We start from the raw sequence: 16,716 nt of genomic DNA on the forward strand, positions 1-16,716 counted from the left end.
GATTCGAAAGATTTAATAACAGATTGGTGGAGTACTGAGAGAGGAAGAAAAGAAGAGAGATTTGGGATTTCTAGAGTTCAACAGGAATTTTTACAACAACATTTGACTTCTTGAATCTTTGGATCTATCAATTAACAAGCATAAACATAAGGACTCAAAGACTTGTTCGGCAGTGATGGTGGTGGTTGGCCTTGCGATTTACATTCATCGGCGACGGTGGTTCTCTCGTTGGAGCAATTTTAGTTTCAGTTCTATATTTGTCGACCTTTAGGGTCTTTTCATTCTCGATCTTCAGGATCTTTAGGGTCTTTTGTTTTGAGTTTGTGTCTGGTCAATTTCTTTCCCTTCATGAGGCACTTTACATTCGAAAGTTCTATGAACTTATCGTATGTAACTCTCATGTAATTTTAAAAATTATCATCCATGTAACTTGTGATTGAATCACTTATAAATGAATATGGTTTCGCTTGGTTTCAAAAAAAAAAAAAAAAATTACTGTTTTCACCCCAACTTATGAAATACCTTATCTTTTCCTTGCAACAAAGAAAGAAGTATTTTCCTTCTACAGCTTAAACTTTCAGCATTTGAAAACCCTAGATTAAAGCAGTAGTGAGAACGTGAGATGTGGGAAAAGTTTGTGATTCAGTTTTCTGATCCGGAAGTGATTCAGAAGTCGAAGGTCCAGTTCTGTTCTTGACTCGTAAAATTCTGGCGATTCAATGTTTGGTTGAAGAAGATTTCGTTCTGGTATGAAGACATAATCTACTTCTCAGTTTTTTTTCCCGATCTCTCACTAAATTTTTGTATTTCTTGAATCACTTCAATTTTCATAGAAAATAGTAGTAGTTAGAGAGATGAGTGATATTATACTTGAAGATATCATAGTAAACATACTTACTCGTTTGCCCTTAGAGTCTGTCTTGAATTGCAAATTAATATGCAAACCCTGGCGAACTCTAATACGCTATTCTTCCTTTGCTCATATGCATCTTCTTCAACAACTTGAGAATCAATATGATTCAAGTGGTGAACTAGGTTTCATTTTGGTTAACTCACTTGACCTTTACTATGGAGAATATGATGATTCTCGATCAAATTCCGTCACTGAACTTACAAGGTCAAAGGTTCAATCACCCGGTCTTCGTTATGCGATTATTGGTTCATGTAATGGTTTAGTTTGTTTAGGTGTTGTAAATAGACTCCATGATCCTATATATATTTGTAACCCTATAACCGAAGAGTGTGTGTATCTTCCTAAATTCGATATAATTGATAAACGAACTTCAGACTATTGTAGGGTGAGTGTCGGATTCGGTTATATTTCTGCCATTAACGAGTACAAGGTTGTTAGAATCCTCTACGAGAAATCTCCTCTTGTTGGTATCGTCTAAGTATACACTTTTGGCAGTGGAATTGGGTGGAGAAACCTTGGAGTAACCACTTATGCATTGGAATGGGGAACTCGGGATTATTTAATTGGTACGTTTGGACATGGAGCTCTTCACTGGATGGAGAACACAAGGAGGATTGTGACATTTGATTTGTCCCAAGAAAGTTTCCGAGTTCTCCCGTCACCTCCTTGTTGTTCTCCGTATTATTTTCAAATTAGAGATAATATAACTTTTCGACTTTGGGTGTTTCGTGGATGGGTTAGTGTTTCTTGTGAGGATTTGGAAGGAAAAGTAGAGGTATGGTCATATAAGAAGAAAAAAGGTAGTAGTAGTAGTAATAGTAGTAATAACATATGGTGGAGTTGGAATAAGGAATTGAATATCGATGTGGGATTTATGAAAGAATTTAGGAGCAATATGCCGGGACTCCCATCATTAGGAGAGAGCGTTGACGTTATTTTGACAAAGAGAGGTGAAGTTTTATTTTGCAGAAAGAAATGTGAAATTTTAGGGATAGATCTCTATCGGTATGATATAAAAAATGCTAATGTCGAACATGTAAATTTTAGGAAATAATTATTTTTTCAAGCGATACCTGATCACGTGAACACCCTTGTTTCGTTGAGAGATTTAGAAGAGGTGGATGTAATCGCATCAACTGCAATGTGGAGTAAGTGTGTGTTAGGATGGAGTTAATTTGAAACTCTGTGACCCTCCTAGTGTTTCTGTATAGTATGTATTTTCTGATATGTTGTTGATGTATTTTGGTCGACATCGATTTCTGACAATTGCCCTTTATAACTTTGTTTACTCCCAACATCTTGGCCATGTTATATGACTTTGCAGATGACTAGTGATGGTTTCATTCAGTTTTATCTTGTTAGCAACTTGAAAACCAGTTGAGATATTTTGTGCTAGTCATGACTTGATCAGATCACGATTTATTAGTAAGCGGCTGGTATTTCAAACCTTTCTCTTTGGTTGGCTCACTGAATTCACGAAGAGCCGTACTTTACTAATCTTGAACAAAAAACTAGGGCTCTAGCTTCTATGATATCATATACTATGTTGTTATTTGTAATTTGCGAAGAGAATGAACTCTTCCATCTTGATAATGTGTTATTTGCGCTGTTATCAACTTTAGCTACCTGTAAAATGTAAAAATGGGCGTAAATGGTTCAGTCTAGTTTTTCTTGAGCAGAAGACATTTATATTTTTTTATTTGAATTTGTCAACGGGTTTAAAGGGCCCGACCCCGAACAAGAATAACTAAGAACACGAAAGTAACAAAAGAATCATAAGGAAAGCATCACTCCTTCATCAAAAAAAAAAAAGGAAAGCATCACTAACACACAATCCCTAAGTATACCGAATTCTAATTACACCCTTATGATCATCTCTCACTATTTGCTGCAACTCGAAAGGAAGATCACGTGTCATATATTCTGACATTCCTTCCTGTGTCCTCAGTTTCGACAGATAGTCGGCCGCCTGGTTTATTTCCCGAAACACATGTTTGTTCGAACAAGTCTCAAACTGATCCCATATAGTCCTAATCTCATTTCCCAAAGACATTTATATTGCTATTCTTAAGTGTGAGCTAATACGCTTTCATTCTTAGCACAAGAGATCAACATTACTATATTTGTTTAAATAAAAGACGGCAAGGAGGCTGGAAGATAAGATCTTTCTCTCTCCAATTTGTTCATTCTCGCGTGTCCTCTTCTCTGCTTGCTCTAAGCATGAGTATGAGATATTGCTTGAGAAGATCAATATTGCAAAAGCCTAATCCCATATTGGCAATGTGTTGGTCGATTAATTGTTGTACCATGGTCATCCATGTTTGAGCAGGACATGTTCTAAATAAGTGGAAGAAATTAATCAACAAGAAGATACATATGAGAGAGAGATAGAGAGAGACTACGGCGGATCAAGAAGTTAAGATAGGGGGTTCTTAGTTGAGGGAGCGAATAGATATCATGTGCATTGGTGAGTTGCCCTTCACGATGGTCGTGTGCGAACATCATGTGCTTGTGGATAGTAAAAAGGGGTAATTACTATATGGGTCAAAATAATATAGAAAATAAGTAAAAAAAATGTAAAACATTTGAAAATTATTATTCAGGTAAAAAAGTATACAAATACTAAAATACCTTTTTTTATCATTTTGTTTAACTAAATTCTTTTATTTTTTCTTTAAACTTTAAATCGATATAACTTTTGTTTGGGATGTCGGATTTCTATAAATAGCAGGTTTCTTCCCCGTCCTATGGACGGGGAAGATCCCTCTTGGTTAACGCCTTTGAGGAAGAGAAAAATAAATTTAAATTACAACATAAATTACATTAACTTCCCTTAATTTGTAAATCATATTCCGAAATCAATAGAGGAGAGATAATCGTGTGTTTAAAGAGGAGAGAGGGAAAACTGTATTTATGGAAGAAATATCACTAACAGAAAAGATTAGATAAAAAAAATTGGGAGACTTAGTTTCAATTTTAAGTGAAATAGTTAGGCGGTTGAGAGAGAAATTAGGAAGATATGGGAGAGTGGGTTAATTATTTAGATCTCTCCCACGATTTTCTACTATAAAGTTGGTAGTTTATGTAATCCGTGGGAGAAAAAATATAGGGAGAGAAATATGTGGGTAGTTATTCTAACCAATTTTGACTGATTTACATAGATACCCTTCTTTTTTTAGTGTATTTACATAAAAAGATTTTATATTATCCGTCAGATGTGTTCCGAACCAAATCTCTAAAATAAAATGAACGGCCAGACTTATCCCTTGAATAACCGACTGATCTGTTTTAATATAATAGATTATATATTTAGAAATCATTTTTCATTAGCTCTCTAACGAGATCCACTTTCAATACTTAAAAAAAAAAACAGAAAAATGGCGTTTTTCCTTACTTTTTTTCTGCAAACATGTGTTCGCAACAATCTATTCTGCAAACAAATGTTTGCAAATAACTTCTGCAAACACGTGTTTGCAACAACCGTGTTCTGTAAACGTGTGTTTGCATAATGTAAACTGCAAACTGTGATTGCAAATATAAGTTGCAAACATGATTTGCAAGCTTTGAATATAATCTTGAGTTGCATATCATCGAGAATATAAACTAAGAGTATGTATCTACAAAATCATGAGTTTGACCCTATTGATAAGCAATGGCCTTGGAATTCCTATGTCAAAAATTGAAATCTTATATGCAAAAATTGATGCACATCTTCACCTTAGTTGACTGTCAGTAATAAAATTTTCAAAAGTCCGAGGGTGATAATATAACTAGAAGGAAGAATGCCTGAAATGAAGAATTGCGAGCTTGGATTGGTTGGTGTCTGAACAGATCACTCGATTAGCAGAAATTATGAATCATAAAGATAGTATATAATACTTATGCACCAATACTTGAACTAAATCGACTCTACTGCCATTCATTTTTTACCACCATTCATGAATCCAGTCTAAAAGAAGAAATGAAATCCGGACTAAGTTTTCAGAGAATATTTTGTGTATGAGAGAAGACATTACATTGAGGGTTTCAACAACGAAAAGGAGATATGTTCCGATGCTGGGCTCCTTGGCAATTATACCGAGTGGGTCATTGGTGGTTCTTATTCCTCTTGGTTCTCCTTATAGTCGGGGTTGTTGCTAGGATAGCTTCGAGTAAACTTTGCCGAGGAGCATCGCTGCCTACCCAAACCTTCTTTCTCAGAGGACCTCCTTTTCTCTCAGGTAGAACAAAATCTGATAAGGGAGGTGTCCCTTCAGAGACTTTCTCTTCCTTGGGTTCGAAATCCGCAATGCAGTCTTCAGTTTCGTTCTTGGAACCAACTCCATCTCCCGTAGTTACCTCTTCTGCATTTTTCTCTTCAGTCTCTGCTTTGTTCGTCCCGTCATCTTTCCGTTCTTTCGGTTCCTGTCTAGCTGCAGCATCTTGGTTTTCTTTGGGACTTCATCGTCTACTTCGTCATTGTCATTTGCTCCCATCTTTTAGCTTGATTTCCTCTCACGCTTTCTCAGTGGCTCATTTTTAGGTGTCTCTGTACCCTTCACCTTCTCAATGATTTTGGCAGATCGTCGTCTTGGTGATTCGACTGCTTACATTTGGATGTTTATTAAAACAAAAGAACTTTCTGATGACGACTTTAAAAGGAAGAGAATTAGAAAAAAGAGACAATACCATTAGTCCAGTCGAACTGGGAAGAAGGAAGACCTCCTGGATGAGCCTTCAAGTACAATTATTTTTTGTTGGTGATCTCCTCTCCTGTAGGAGATACAAAACTTACGTCTCCCTTTTTAGGAGTTTCACTTGATCTCGGAATCAACTGTGGGCAAGAAAAAATTTTATATTCTCACAAAAGATAGAGCTTCATATGCCAAGTGCTAAAATGCATCTTTACATGTTTTACCCAGAGACTAAAACACGGCAGGAAAGTCATCTTTGAATAAATAGTATATTACACGGAAGCAATACTGTTTTCAGTATCTTTGTTCTTTCTATTTGCAATCTCCAATAATTTGTTTTTCTCTTCTAACACAAAACTAGCAAAAGCAGAAGCAAAATAACTTATTTTTAGTTTTGTATAACATCTAAGGACTAAGGAAACAGATGCACAAGCTCAAATGATCCTAGTCATATGGACAAAATCTACGATTCCAACTGATACTACAGTCATACATTTATGGATGCAGTTGAGGTGGGAAATATGGAAATGCATGAAAAGGTTCACAGTTAACTTCAAACGAACACTACAATTCGCAACAACTTTACTATGTGAATATTGCTAATGGCTACATACAACAACATTTTCTCATCAGAATGACAAAATAGCGGACACTAACAACCTCGTTCTTGGTTAGAAATCTAAAACATTAGTAACTCTAAGAAAGAAAGGGGAAAAAACTCAATAAAGTATAGTCTAGAAGCAAAAATTGCTTTATATACTATTGTTTGATACTTTGATTCTCTTCCAACCCTAAAATGAGGCCAACCTAAGCGCGGAACAAGTGTCATTACTACTGCTTCAGCAGAATTAGGAATTAAACGGTTAGCTTCAAATTTTTGTTAATCCCCACAAATAATTAAGTTATGTTAAAAGTTAATTGGTTTCCCTCTTAGTACATGTAGTAACTGTTGATAGCACTAGAGCCGTTAGATGTTGCTCGAACTAAGGCAACACAAGCATATTTTAGTTTCTTATGTACGAGTTTTGTAGCATAAATTCAAAAAAGTAATTTGGAGCCTAAGATCATGTTAGTAACAACTACACTGGCCCTAATGGTAAATATGTTGTGAAGAGGTAAATCACCTCTTGATAATAAAAGATAATAATTAACTGAACACATCGAGAGGAAGAGAAATCGTGTGGGAGAGAGAGAGATGGGAGAAAGAATTCTCTGTGTGTTTTATTCATAAGTTTACATAGGTATTTATAGTTTTACAAGTAAGTTACAGATAGCAGTAATCTAGGGTAATTGGGAAACTTCCTTATACAAAAATATTACATAAAATAACAACTTCCTCAATATCTAACCCTAGCCGATTTAGGCATGTGGCCTTGCATGAGATCGGTTGGACCTCTCTTGATGGGCTCGGTGGGATGGCCTGGTGAGATACCTTAACACTCCCCCTCAAGTTGGAGCAGAAAGGGACGTGATGCCCAACTTGCCAATAAGCTTCTTGAATGCATCCGCTCCAAGTGGTTTCGTAAAAATATCCGCAATTGTTCAGAAGTTGGTGTAAAATGAGGAGCGATGATATTTGCTTTGATCTTTTACCGAACGAAGTGACAGTTAATCTCAATATGCTTTGTTCGTTCATGGAAAACTGGGTTATCGGTAATGTGAAGAGCAACTTTATTATCACAGTGAACCGTCATGGGTGAAGAATGATCAATACCAAAATCCTTAAGCAGATACTGCAACCATTGAAGCTCACTAGTAAGATGTGCTAGCGCACGATATTCTGCTTCGGCAGATGATTTAGCAATTGTAGGTTGCTTCTTGGATTTCCAAGAGAGTGAGCTAGAACCCAACATAGTGAGCTAGAGCCCAATCGGAGTCACAGTATCCAGTTATATGGAGAGAACTGGATGAAGATAGGAGAAGGCCATGGCCAATAGATCCTTTGAGATACCGCAGAACGCGATGAGCAACATCTATATAAGTAGTGCTAGGTTTCTAGAGAAATTGACTAAGATTGTTAACTGCGTAACTGATATCAACACGTGTTACGGTAAGATACAGAAGACGGCCAATGAGACGTCTATAAATGGTGGGATCTGGAAGAGGATCACCATCGGAAGGACTGAGACAGAGCTTTTGTTCCATTGGAAACAGATAAGGATGACAGGCAGAAAGGCCTGAGTCTTTAATAATATCCAGAGCGTATTTTCGTTGACAGAGAAAGATACCTTTGGATGATCGCGAAACTTCGATTCTTAAAAAATATTGAAGACGACCTAAATCCTTAAGAGAAAAGGTATTGTGGAGAAAGGTTTTAAGTTTAGAAATGGCTGATTCGTCATTTCCGGTGATGATAATGTCGTCCACGTAAACCAAAACATATATACGAATAGATGATGTGCATAGAGAGAATAATGAATAGTCAGAAAGGGATTGTTTGAAACCTTTCTTGATTAAAACAGAAGAAAATTTGGAGAACCATTGACGGGATGCCTGTTTTAGGCCATAGAGTGATTTTTGCAAACGACAAACTTTAGACTCCCCCTGTTTGGAAAAACCAGGAGGAAGTTTCATGAAAACCTCTTCATCGAGGTCACCCTAGAGAAAGGCATTGTTGACATCTAGTTGGTGAAGAGACCAACCTTTAACAGCTGCGATTGAGAGAAGGACTCGGACTGTAACCAACTTTGCGACTGGAGCAAAGGTGTCATGGAAATCGAGACCCTCAATTTGGGTGTAGCCCTTTGCTACAAGACGAGCTTTATATCATTCGATAGAGCCATCGGTTTTGTATTTGATTTATATACCCATTTACAGCCGATCGCCCTCTTTCCCGAGGGAAGGTCTGTAATGGTTCATGTGTTATTGGAGTCTAAAGCGACGATTTCTTTTTCCATTGCCTCACGCCAATGAGGTGATTTAACAGCCTGAGAAAACGAAGTAGGCTCAACGGTAGTGATAACCGAATTGAGAAAGACCTGGTGAGAGTCTGAAAGTTTCTTAAAATCGAGATACTCAGTAAGAGGAATAAAGCTTTAGAATTCGGGTAAGAGTGACAAATATAGTCATCAAGATGTGACGGTGGGCGGCGGACGCGTGTAGGCCGATGAGATGTAGCCGGTTCAGCCGGTGAGGGTGCCTCAAGAGAAATTGATGCGGGAGCGATTGGTGACCGAGCTGGGCTAGTAGACATATCAGGGTTGTGCCCGGAGGTGCTCGTAGAGGGAACGAAGGACGGTTGGCCTGAGGTGCCTGTAGCGGCAGGGGCGATGTGTTAAACCCGTGAAGGTATACTGATAGGTACATCAGTCCGATCGTAGGACCCGAATGAGGAGATGGAGACGAGACGGTGGGAAAAACGAATGTGCCATCACCCGGGATGAAGACCATCGACAGTGAAGGAGTAGTCGGAGGAACCGGATGTGGAGTCAACATCGGAGATTTATCTTCGTGAAAAATGACATCACGAGACGTGATTATCTTACGAGAGGCTAAGTCGAAGACGCGATAGCCCTTTTTATTGTGAGGGTAGCCGACAAAAATTCCCGGAAAAGCGCAGGGATCTAATTTGGTTTTGACCAATAATCGTCGAGTAAAACATAGACAACCAAAGACCCGAAGATGATCGAACTTTGGAGGAGATCCCAATAGTTTTTCATGAGGAGAAAGACCCTTTAATGTGGGTGCGGGCAATTTATTAATTAGATAAAGTGCCGTTAGAACACACTCACCCCAAAAGGAGAGTGGAAGATGAGCCTGAAGGCGTAAAGAACGTGTTACCTCTATAATGTGTCGATGTTTTCTTTCGACGATATTATTTTGTTGAGGAGTATGAGGACAACTAGTTTGATGGACGATACCCTTTTTGCGGAACCAAGATTGGATAACGTTGTTCATAAATTCCGTACCATTGTCTGAACGAATGGTCTGAATTCTGGGAATAGGAATCGTTCCATGTCCGGATTGTAAGTGAGAGATGGACGAATTGTATTAATTTGACACATATCGTGAAAATTTTTAGATTAATCTGAAGGTGTCAGATTTGTTTGACATTAAAAAAATCCAAGTACAACGAGTGAAATCGTCTACCGAAGTTAGGAAAAAACGACAACCGGAATGTGAGGGGACAAAGAAAGATCCCCATAAATCGGCATGAATAAGTTCTAAAAAACGAGAAGAAGAAGTATGACTTAATGAAAAAGGTAAACGTGTAAATTTGGACAAGGGGAAAATTTCACACAGAATTTTATTGATTGAAACTAACTTCATACATGGAGTTCTTGAAATTAAATACTTAAAAGTAGTAAAAGGAGGATGTCCGAGGCGCCAATGTCATATATCGGAAACATCTTTATTATTGAGACTAGTATGAGAAACTAAAAACGAACAAATCCTAAGATCCGTGCGAAGAAAATAAAGTCCATCATGGAGATCAGCAAGTCCAATCGTCGCTTTCGTCAATTTGTCCTGAAAGACACAAGAAGCGCAATTGAGTCTTACTAGACATCGAAGAGAATTAGTGATTTGAGAAACAAAAAAAAAATTGATTTTAAATTCTGGGATGTGTAAAACATTATGAAGTAGAAATTGTTTATTGAAAACAATCGTTCCAATATGACTAACTTTAATGCGAAAACCATCCGGAAGACGGACAAAATAATTAGATGGGGCATTAGTATAATAAGAGAAGTGAGATAAGTGACAACAAATGTGTTTGGCGGCGCCGGAATCGATAACCCAAGGAGGGGATTGAAAAGAAATACCTGAGAGATTATTAACCGAACCCGTGAGATTAACGCCCGGGACGGTTTGACTAGGTGAGGTGTGTAACTCATCTTGAAGAGATTTAAGTTGAGTGAAATATGAAGAAACATCATGTCCTTCTTGTTTGACGGAAGTAATTGCCCATTTTAATTGATAAATTTTTGGAGTATTGATTTGAAAAAACATATCATATAGATTACGCCAAATATCGACGACATTATCATCGTATAGAACGGAAGACCGGATATCCGGAGCAATAAAATTGATGATCCAACTACTAACAAGATAATTACATCTTCCCCATGAATGTAATTGAGATGGAGAAGTGGGGTTGGGCATAGAACCGTCAACAAACCCGAACTCATCTTTTGCTCGAAGAGCCATCTTCATAGCTCTTGACCAGGAGGCATGTGACGCCCCGTGTTCCGAGACACGGTTTGCCCGGCAGTTTATAAAAGAAACTAAGTCTCAGTCTCGCTTAAACAGAGTTTCTAAAATAAACCAAAGCCAACACACTTATCTCTGTTATCAAACAAATAAAATGAAGCAGCGGAAATCTAATAAGAAATCATAGTTTTTGAAAACGAACTAAAAGTCAAAAAGACGAGACTAAATTTCGGCAGAGTTTCCTCTGTAAATTGAGTCTATAAAACCTGTAAAACCTGCCAAAACATACATATATACATGCACATAAACTCATATCACGACAAAACAAACTACAAACCCCAAACATCTCGCACCTACTATATACTACAGTGATACATATATATTCTTCGTTCTGATAATATACATAACTTCAAAATATACAAAAACAAATCGATCTCACATCACCAGTTGCTCACAAGCAAGATTAGATCGATCTGGAACTATAGTACCTGAACAAAAACAAATGAAGGAGTGAGATAACTCGAAAGTTAGCTCAGTAGGATACCTAGACATCCTACCCGCACCACACATCAACCTTTTAATAAAACAATAGTTTAGGTGATACAATAGTACAAATTGATATTATGCACATCAAGCAAGGCAATACAGCAAGATAATTCTTCTAGCTTACCAAGATCATGACTGAATACGCCCTCAGTCGGGGTCACCTACTATTCGGCTAGGAAGAACCGTTAGGCCTTTGTTAGTACGTAGGCAGGCGGCGCCTTATCGAACAGTTGACTACTGCAGTGTACACATGGATCCACGTAATACCCCGGTAAGAGCTTCCGTAACTCTCCCTTCGTCATCATCGCCCATCGGGCTAACTTGTGATCTCAATACGCATCGAATAGTAAATCTCACCCAAACAATGATACGCTTAGAATATGTCATGACTTACCCAGACGACTATAAGAGTATCGTCGCTTAGTAGAGCCATATACCCACGGCGATACAATTATCTCGTCTTGAGGCGCGTCCTATCTCCGGCCAGATCTGACGCTTCCTCGCAAGGTAACTCATTGACCATTCGAAGAATACCCAAACATATGCATGAACCTATAATAATATTAAATGATCTGATAGGCTCCCAAAGCTACAAGAACAGAGCCCTCCTAAAGGTCCCATCAACTCAAAGGAGAAGAGCTTTCTTGTCTCTCAAGGTAGGGTAAACCCTGTTTAAAGCCAAGCTTTTATAAGTGTCCACTTTAAGGGATTAAGTATTTTCTTATTACGAAAACTCGGGTAAGCACCCTATTTCATTTCGGTGAAAATGTTGTAAGTATCAATCACATATCATACAGAATTCAAACCACAAACACCAGTGGCTTAGCAGAATAAATAAACAAACATGGCACTGGTCAGTCCCCTAATCACTCCAAGGGTCGGAATACCCCAACTCCCAATCTCTCTCGGACCCCATTCTGGGTAAACTGGAATGGTCGTTACCAAACGGCTGCGCATGCACCGAGTGTAACCCTTGACATGAATTCATGGCTAATCCATAACAGAAAAAATAAACAAGGGGACCAACCAATGCCCGGCGTCAAACAATCAATACACGTAACACAGATCAAGCGATTCCGCCTCCATGTTATACACGCAGCTCAAGCGATTCCGCCACCACGTGTTTACAATTCACACAAAACGATCACACAGATCAAGCGATTCCGCCTCCATGTGATTATTTTTCAGAAAAACCAATTTGTTTTTAAAAGATAAACATCCATAACACACAACACACCACATACATTCCCACCATAGCATATTATGTCATAATTTTAACTAAAGAACGGAAAAGAAAAAGAAAAAGATAAAAACTAAATATATATATATAAAATGGTGTAACGGGGAATACCCGTGCTCCAAGTAAGATTCATAGGATCCTACCTCAGATGTAGTACACTTCCGGTTCGTTGTCGTCCACCTGAGATTCGGACTCCTCGGGTCTCTCCTCTACGTAGTATTCGCTTCCTGCTGAAAGTACAAGGAACAAGAGTCACCTTCACTCTGACAACAAGAATATCTTATTCACACCCTTAATATACAAATCCAACCTATATTAGGTCCCGTTATAAACCAAACTATTCCGAAGTTGTTCCTTGTAACGAAATCGACTATACCGAGTACTTTCGACCATTTAAAAACTTTCGTTGTCATACTTAATTAAGTTGAATCATATATCGCTTAAAGTATATTTATGCCCTTTAACATTTCTATCGGTTCTCTTGCTAAAATCCGAATGAACCGTATCCAAAATGCATAAACACACAAAGTAGTCTTAATTGCGCACTGCGCACTCAAACAAACAATACTCTTTAGTCTTTAATCCGATTCAACTGATTCTTAAGTTTTCGGAAAGTTAACTTCACTCCTAGCGTTTCATTCTCAGGTGTCTTCTCCTAATTACGACTAAAACATGCCGGAAAAACCTAAAAGATACGCAGCAGTGCATCAGTTTTACTGCTCGTATGCTGCATACTCTAACCATCATATCGTCCTCATACGAACTCCGAATAATCATTATAATATGTTTCTGGAATCGGAACGAGACGAGCTATAATATCTATGAAGACTCAAAATTCTTCCGAAGCCTTTAAGACTGTCTAAACACCCAAAAACAGTAGCAGTTTTGTTCTTAAACCTACTGTTTTTCATCAAGTCTTGACCTATTCATCCACTTGATTCTTCATACATAACTTTATAACTCTTTAAGTTAACTAACATCATAGAATCACACATAAAGGTAAGGAAATACCCTTAAAAATTCATTATACAACCATAGGGATCAAAATTTCTTACCTTGATTCCAATAAAATCGATTTCAATAGCTTTCTCTTGATTATTCTCTTCCAATTCCTCCTCAATTCACCAAGTTCTTCAAGTAGTAAAGAAAACTACCATTAAAACTCAATTCAACATCATAGAGAGAGAGAAAATTAAGTTTCCATCAAAAACCTAAACAAAAAAGCTTAAGAACAACACTTACTTCTTGATTGAACTCAAAATTTCTCTTTAAAATTCACCCAACTCTCAATCTTAATCAATTTCTTCCCTTGAGCTTAAGCCCTAATCTCAGTCGGTTTAAAGAGAGGAAGAAAATATGATTTTTTTTGGCTTACAACTTATCCACTCGAATTTACAGTTTAGTCCCTCAATTTCTATAAACTTACAAAGCAGCCCCTAAATATTTCCAGGTCGTAGAAAACACCCTATTTTCTGCACCAGTTGTTGATTTAGTCCTTGTCCTAACTTTCTCTAAACTTCAAATGGCCCTTCGCCTAACCTTAGTCTTATATTTTCTGAATCGAAAGCACGGGACGTTACAATTCTCTCCCCCTAAATGAAATTTCGTCCTCGAAATTCAAAGAGAGTAAATAATGAAACAACAGTTGTCAATCTCAATACAAGCTGTCACAAATCTCGAACCAAGAGAAGTGCCTTTTCGACGCCAACCTGGACATTAGTAGCTTGTAAATCTCTTAGGATTCCCTTATTCCTAAAGGTAGTTAACAGAAGTCCGAATCTCCTGAGCTATTCTGTCGTAAAATTCTGACATAAAAAAAAAAGTGTTCACCCTCATAGTCAAGAATCTTTGTCGATGATCAACAAAACTTTCCTATCTTCTCTGCCTATCTGGTCCAAGAAAGTCTATAACTCAAATCTATAAATGCTGACAATACAAGTTCCCACACAAAAACACAAACGAATCAATCTGATGAGAATAAACTGAGTATTGTTGTTGTTGTTGTTGTTGTTGTTGTTGTGAGAAAACACTGTCACATGAAAATACTTAAGCGGCAATATTCTATCAATTCGAACAAAAGATACTGATAACTAACCAGTTTATTCAGACAACCAATCTAACAATCTGTAGAGAGATGGGGTATGAAATTCAACGTGGTACCCCAATACTATGTACATAACTTAACCACTACAAACAATTCTCGAATTCTTATCCAAAGTACTCCACACTAAAATCTGAGGAATCTAACAATTAGATAATGCAATGAACCCTTGATAAGTAATCTCTTGATCCCATGTTAACCAACGACTATGATGTTATAAATCTGATTGTATGCTAAGAAGACAACTAACCAACCTCTTCTATTCTTTTGCCCAGTTCTTTCGACCAACTCTGAACTTGAGAGAACCTGTACCATTTCTAAATCACAAACCCACTGCATCTAACAAAGATCAGTCTGGCTAAACTCTATAAACAAAAAGGTCCAACCCTTCATATCCTGAATTCTTCTGCAGAACTAGTAATATTATGAAGTGAAATTGAGGTTAAACACTAATATGTGCAACCATAGAAATGATGTCACATATGTTTCCTCTTCCGACATCAACCTCCAAGTCTGAAACAAATTCTAAATATCAAACAACTGAACAATAAAGTCGAATTTTCATCTTACTACAAGACCCAAGAATATTCTATAACTATCCTCGATATAAGAAAATAAAGAATGAAGCCCCCTATAATCTATAATCTATCTGTAAGTATAAGTTGTCGTGGATCCCACATCTTCAGAAAATATCTTTCTCAATAATATAAGAAAATACCGTTGCCCATAGAATAAGAAAATAAAGATTAAGGGCATCTATAATATATACAAGTCGATTTTGGCGTCGAAACTATAATCCCAAAGAAAACATAGTTGTTGTCGATAACACGATATAATATAAATAGAAAATCGCTATAATATCTATACAAGTCATACAGAAACCAACCCTCGATAATCATTCTACAATAACCTGAGAATCCCAGATATTTCTAATAACCAATAATGTCTCAATTAATACGACCTCTAACAACGAAGTATCTCGTTGAACCAATATAGTTCAATCCCGTACATTAGCCTGCTAGACCATATTTCCTCAATCACTAAATAAACTGAATATTGTCGATGAAATCCATCGTAGTCTTATATGAAAAATATATATCCTTTAGAAAAATCGAACTCAATATCGTGCAGTCAACATATAACTTGAGAATACCATCTCGTATAGTGCAACTGAATGAAAAGATGTACCAGATAACAACTGGACTTAGACAACTATCCTTGTCACTGATAATACTCTGACAACTGATAAAAACCCCCGACATAACTGACATTTGTGCCACATCTATAAATCTGAAGACCAACACATCTATTATTTCCAGGTGACGAACTACCATTCAGTGAAGTAGTCTCTCTCGATAAGGTTATGTGTCTGATGCCCCTAAATCTCACCACCAACAACTATAGCCGATAAAAGATATGTTTCTATCATATAACTTTCTTTCAACCAGACCATACCTTATCTGTAATCAAACTAAAATAATACATGCTCGAAACAAAACCGATCAAAGTCAACCTCAACTCTCTCTAATTGATCTGATCGAAACTCGTAAATGAAGGAAGGTGTACAACTACCATGAGGTCCATAACACAAAAGGTCCGACTCATCTTCTCATCTAGTTAATCCTTCGTAGAGATATTTTCGCACCATTATGATCACAATACTTCTTTAGTGGTTCAATTTGTAGCTTCTTCATTACTCGATAGCATTTCTCATATTACCGATTCACCTAGGTTAATTAATTCTGGCAATGTCTTCATATGAGAATCACCTGCTCGAGTGACTTAGGCTCACAAAATTTTACCACAAATTCATCCATATCAGATAAGTTGTCCACGCATATTATTCCTTGACTTTGATGCCCTAGGTTATTGTTGCTGGACACCTGGTTGTTAGCACCATTTCTTGCTTCGGTTTCCCTGAGTCATTATAGATTTCCAAATCGTCCTTCTATGGGGATTAGCTCGCTATCCTTGTCCTAAATGAACCAATATATCCATCTTCATCTTGTAATTTTCTTAGCATTTTCCAATTGCCGATCTTTGTGAACTTGTATAATGTCAAAAGTCAACTACACTTAACTTCCTCAAGCAC

General features: G+C 37.3%; 1 protein-coding gene and 1 long non-coding RNA gene across 2 annotated transcripts; one reads left to right on the forward strand and one right to left on the reverse strand.

Moving 5' to 3' along the window:
- The first annotated feature begins 793 nt into the window (after nucleotides 1–793).
- Nucleotides 794–1,501, forward strand: LOC147543383 (F-box protein At3g07870-like). Its single transcript, XM_086672818.1, has one exon. The coding sequence runs from the start codon at nucleotides 855–857 to the stop codon at nucleotides 1,389–1,391; it is 537 nt and encodes a 178-aa protein (XP_086528944.1). The 5' UTR covers nucleotides 794–854; the 3' UTR covers nucleotides 1,392–1,501.
- Nucleotides 1,502–10,964: 9,463 nt separating this feature from the next.
- LOC147543384 (uncharacterized) lies at nucleotides 10,965–16,522 on the reverse strand. Its single transcript, XR_015239626.1, has 4 exons — nucleotides 13,766–16,522; nucleotides 13,579–13,654; nucleotides 12,667–12,753; nucleotides 10,965–11,225 (listed from the first exon to the last, which is right to left on the reverse strand). It is a non-coding gene; the product is annotated as an uncharacterized LOC147543384 (long non-coding RNA).
- Between the last annotated feature and the right edge of the window lie 194 nt (nucleotides 16,523–16,716).

Source organism: Eschscholzia californica, unplaced genomic scaffold (assembly GCF_041429995.1).
Source record: "Eschscholzia californica isolate CP2 unplaced genomic scaffold, dmEscCali1.0.p SCAF_4, whole genome shotgun sequence".
Classification (NCBI taxonomy): domain Eukaryota; kingdom Viridiplantae; phylum Streptophyta; class Magnoliopsida; order Ranunculales; family Papaveraceae; genus Eschscholzia; species Eschscholzia californica.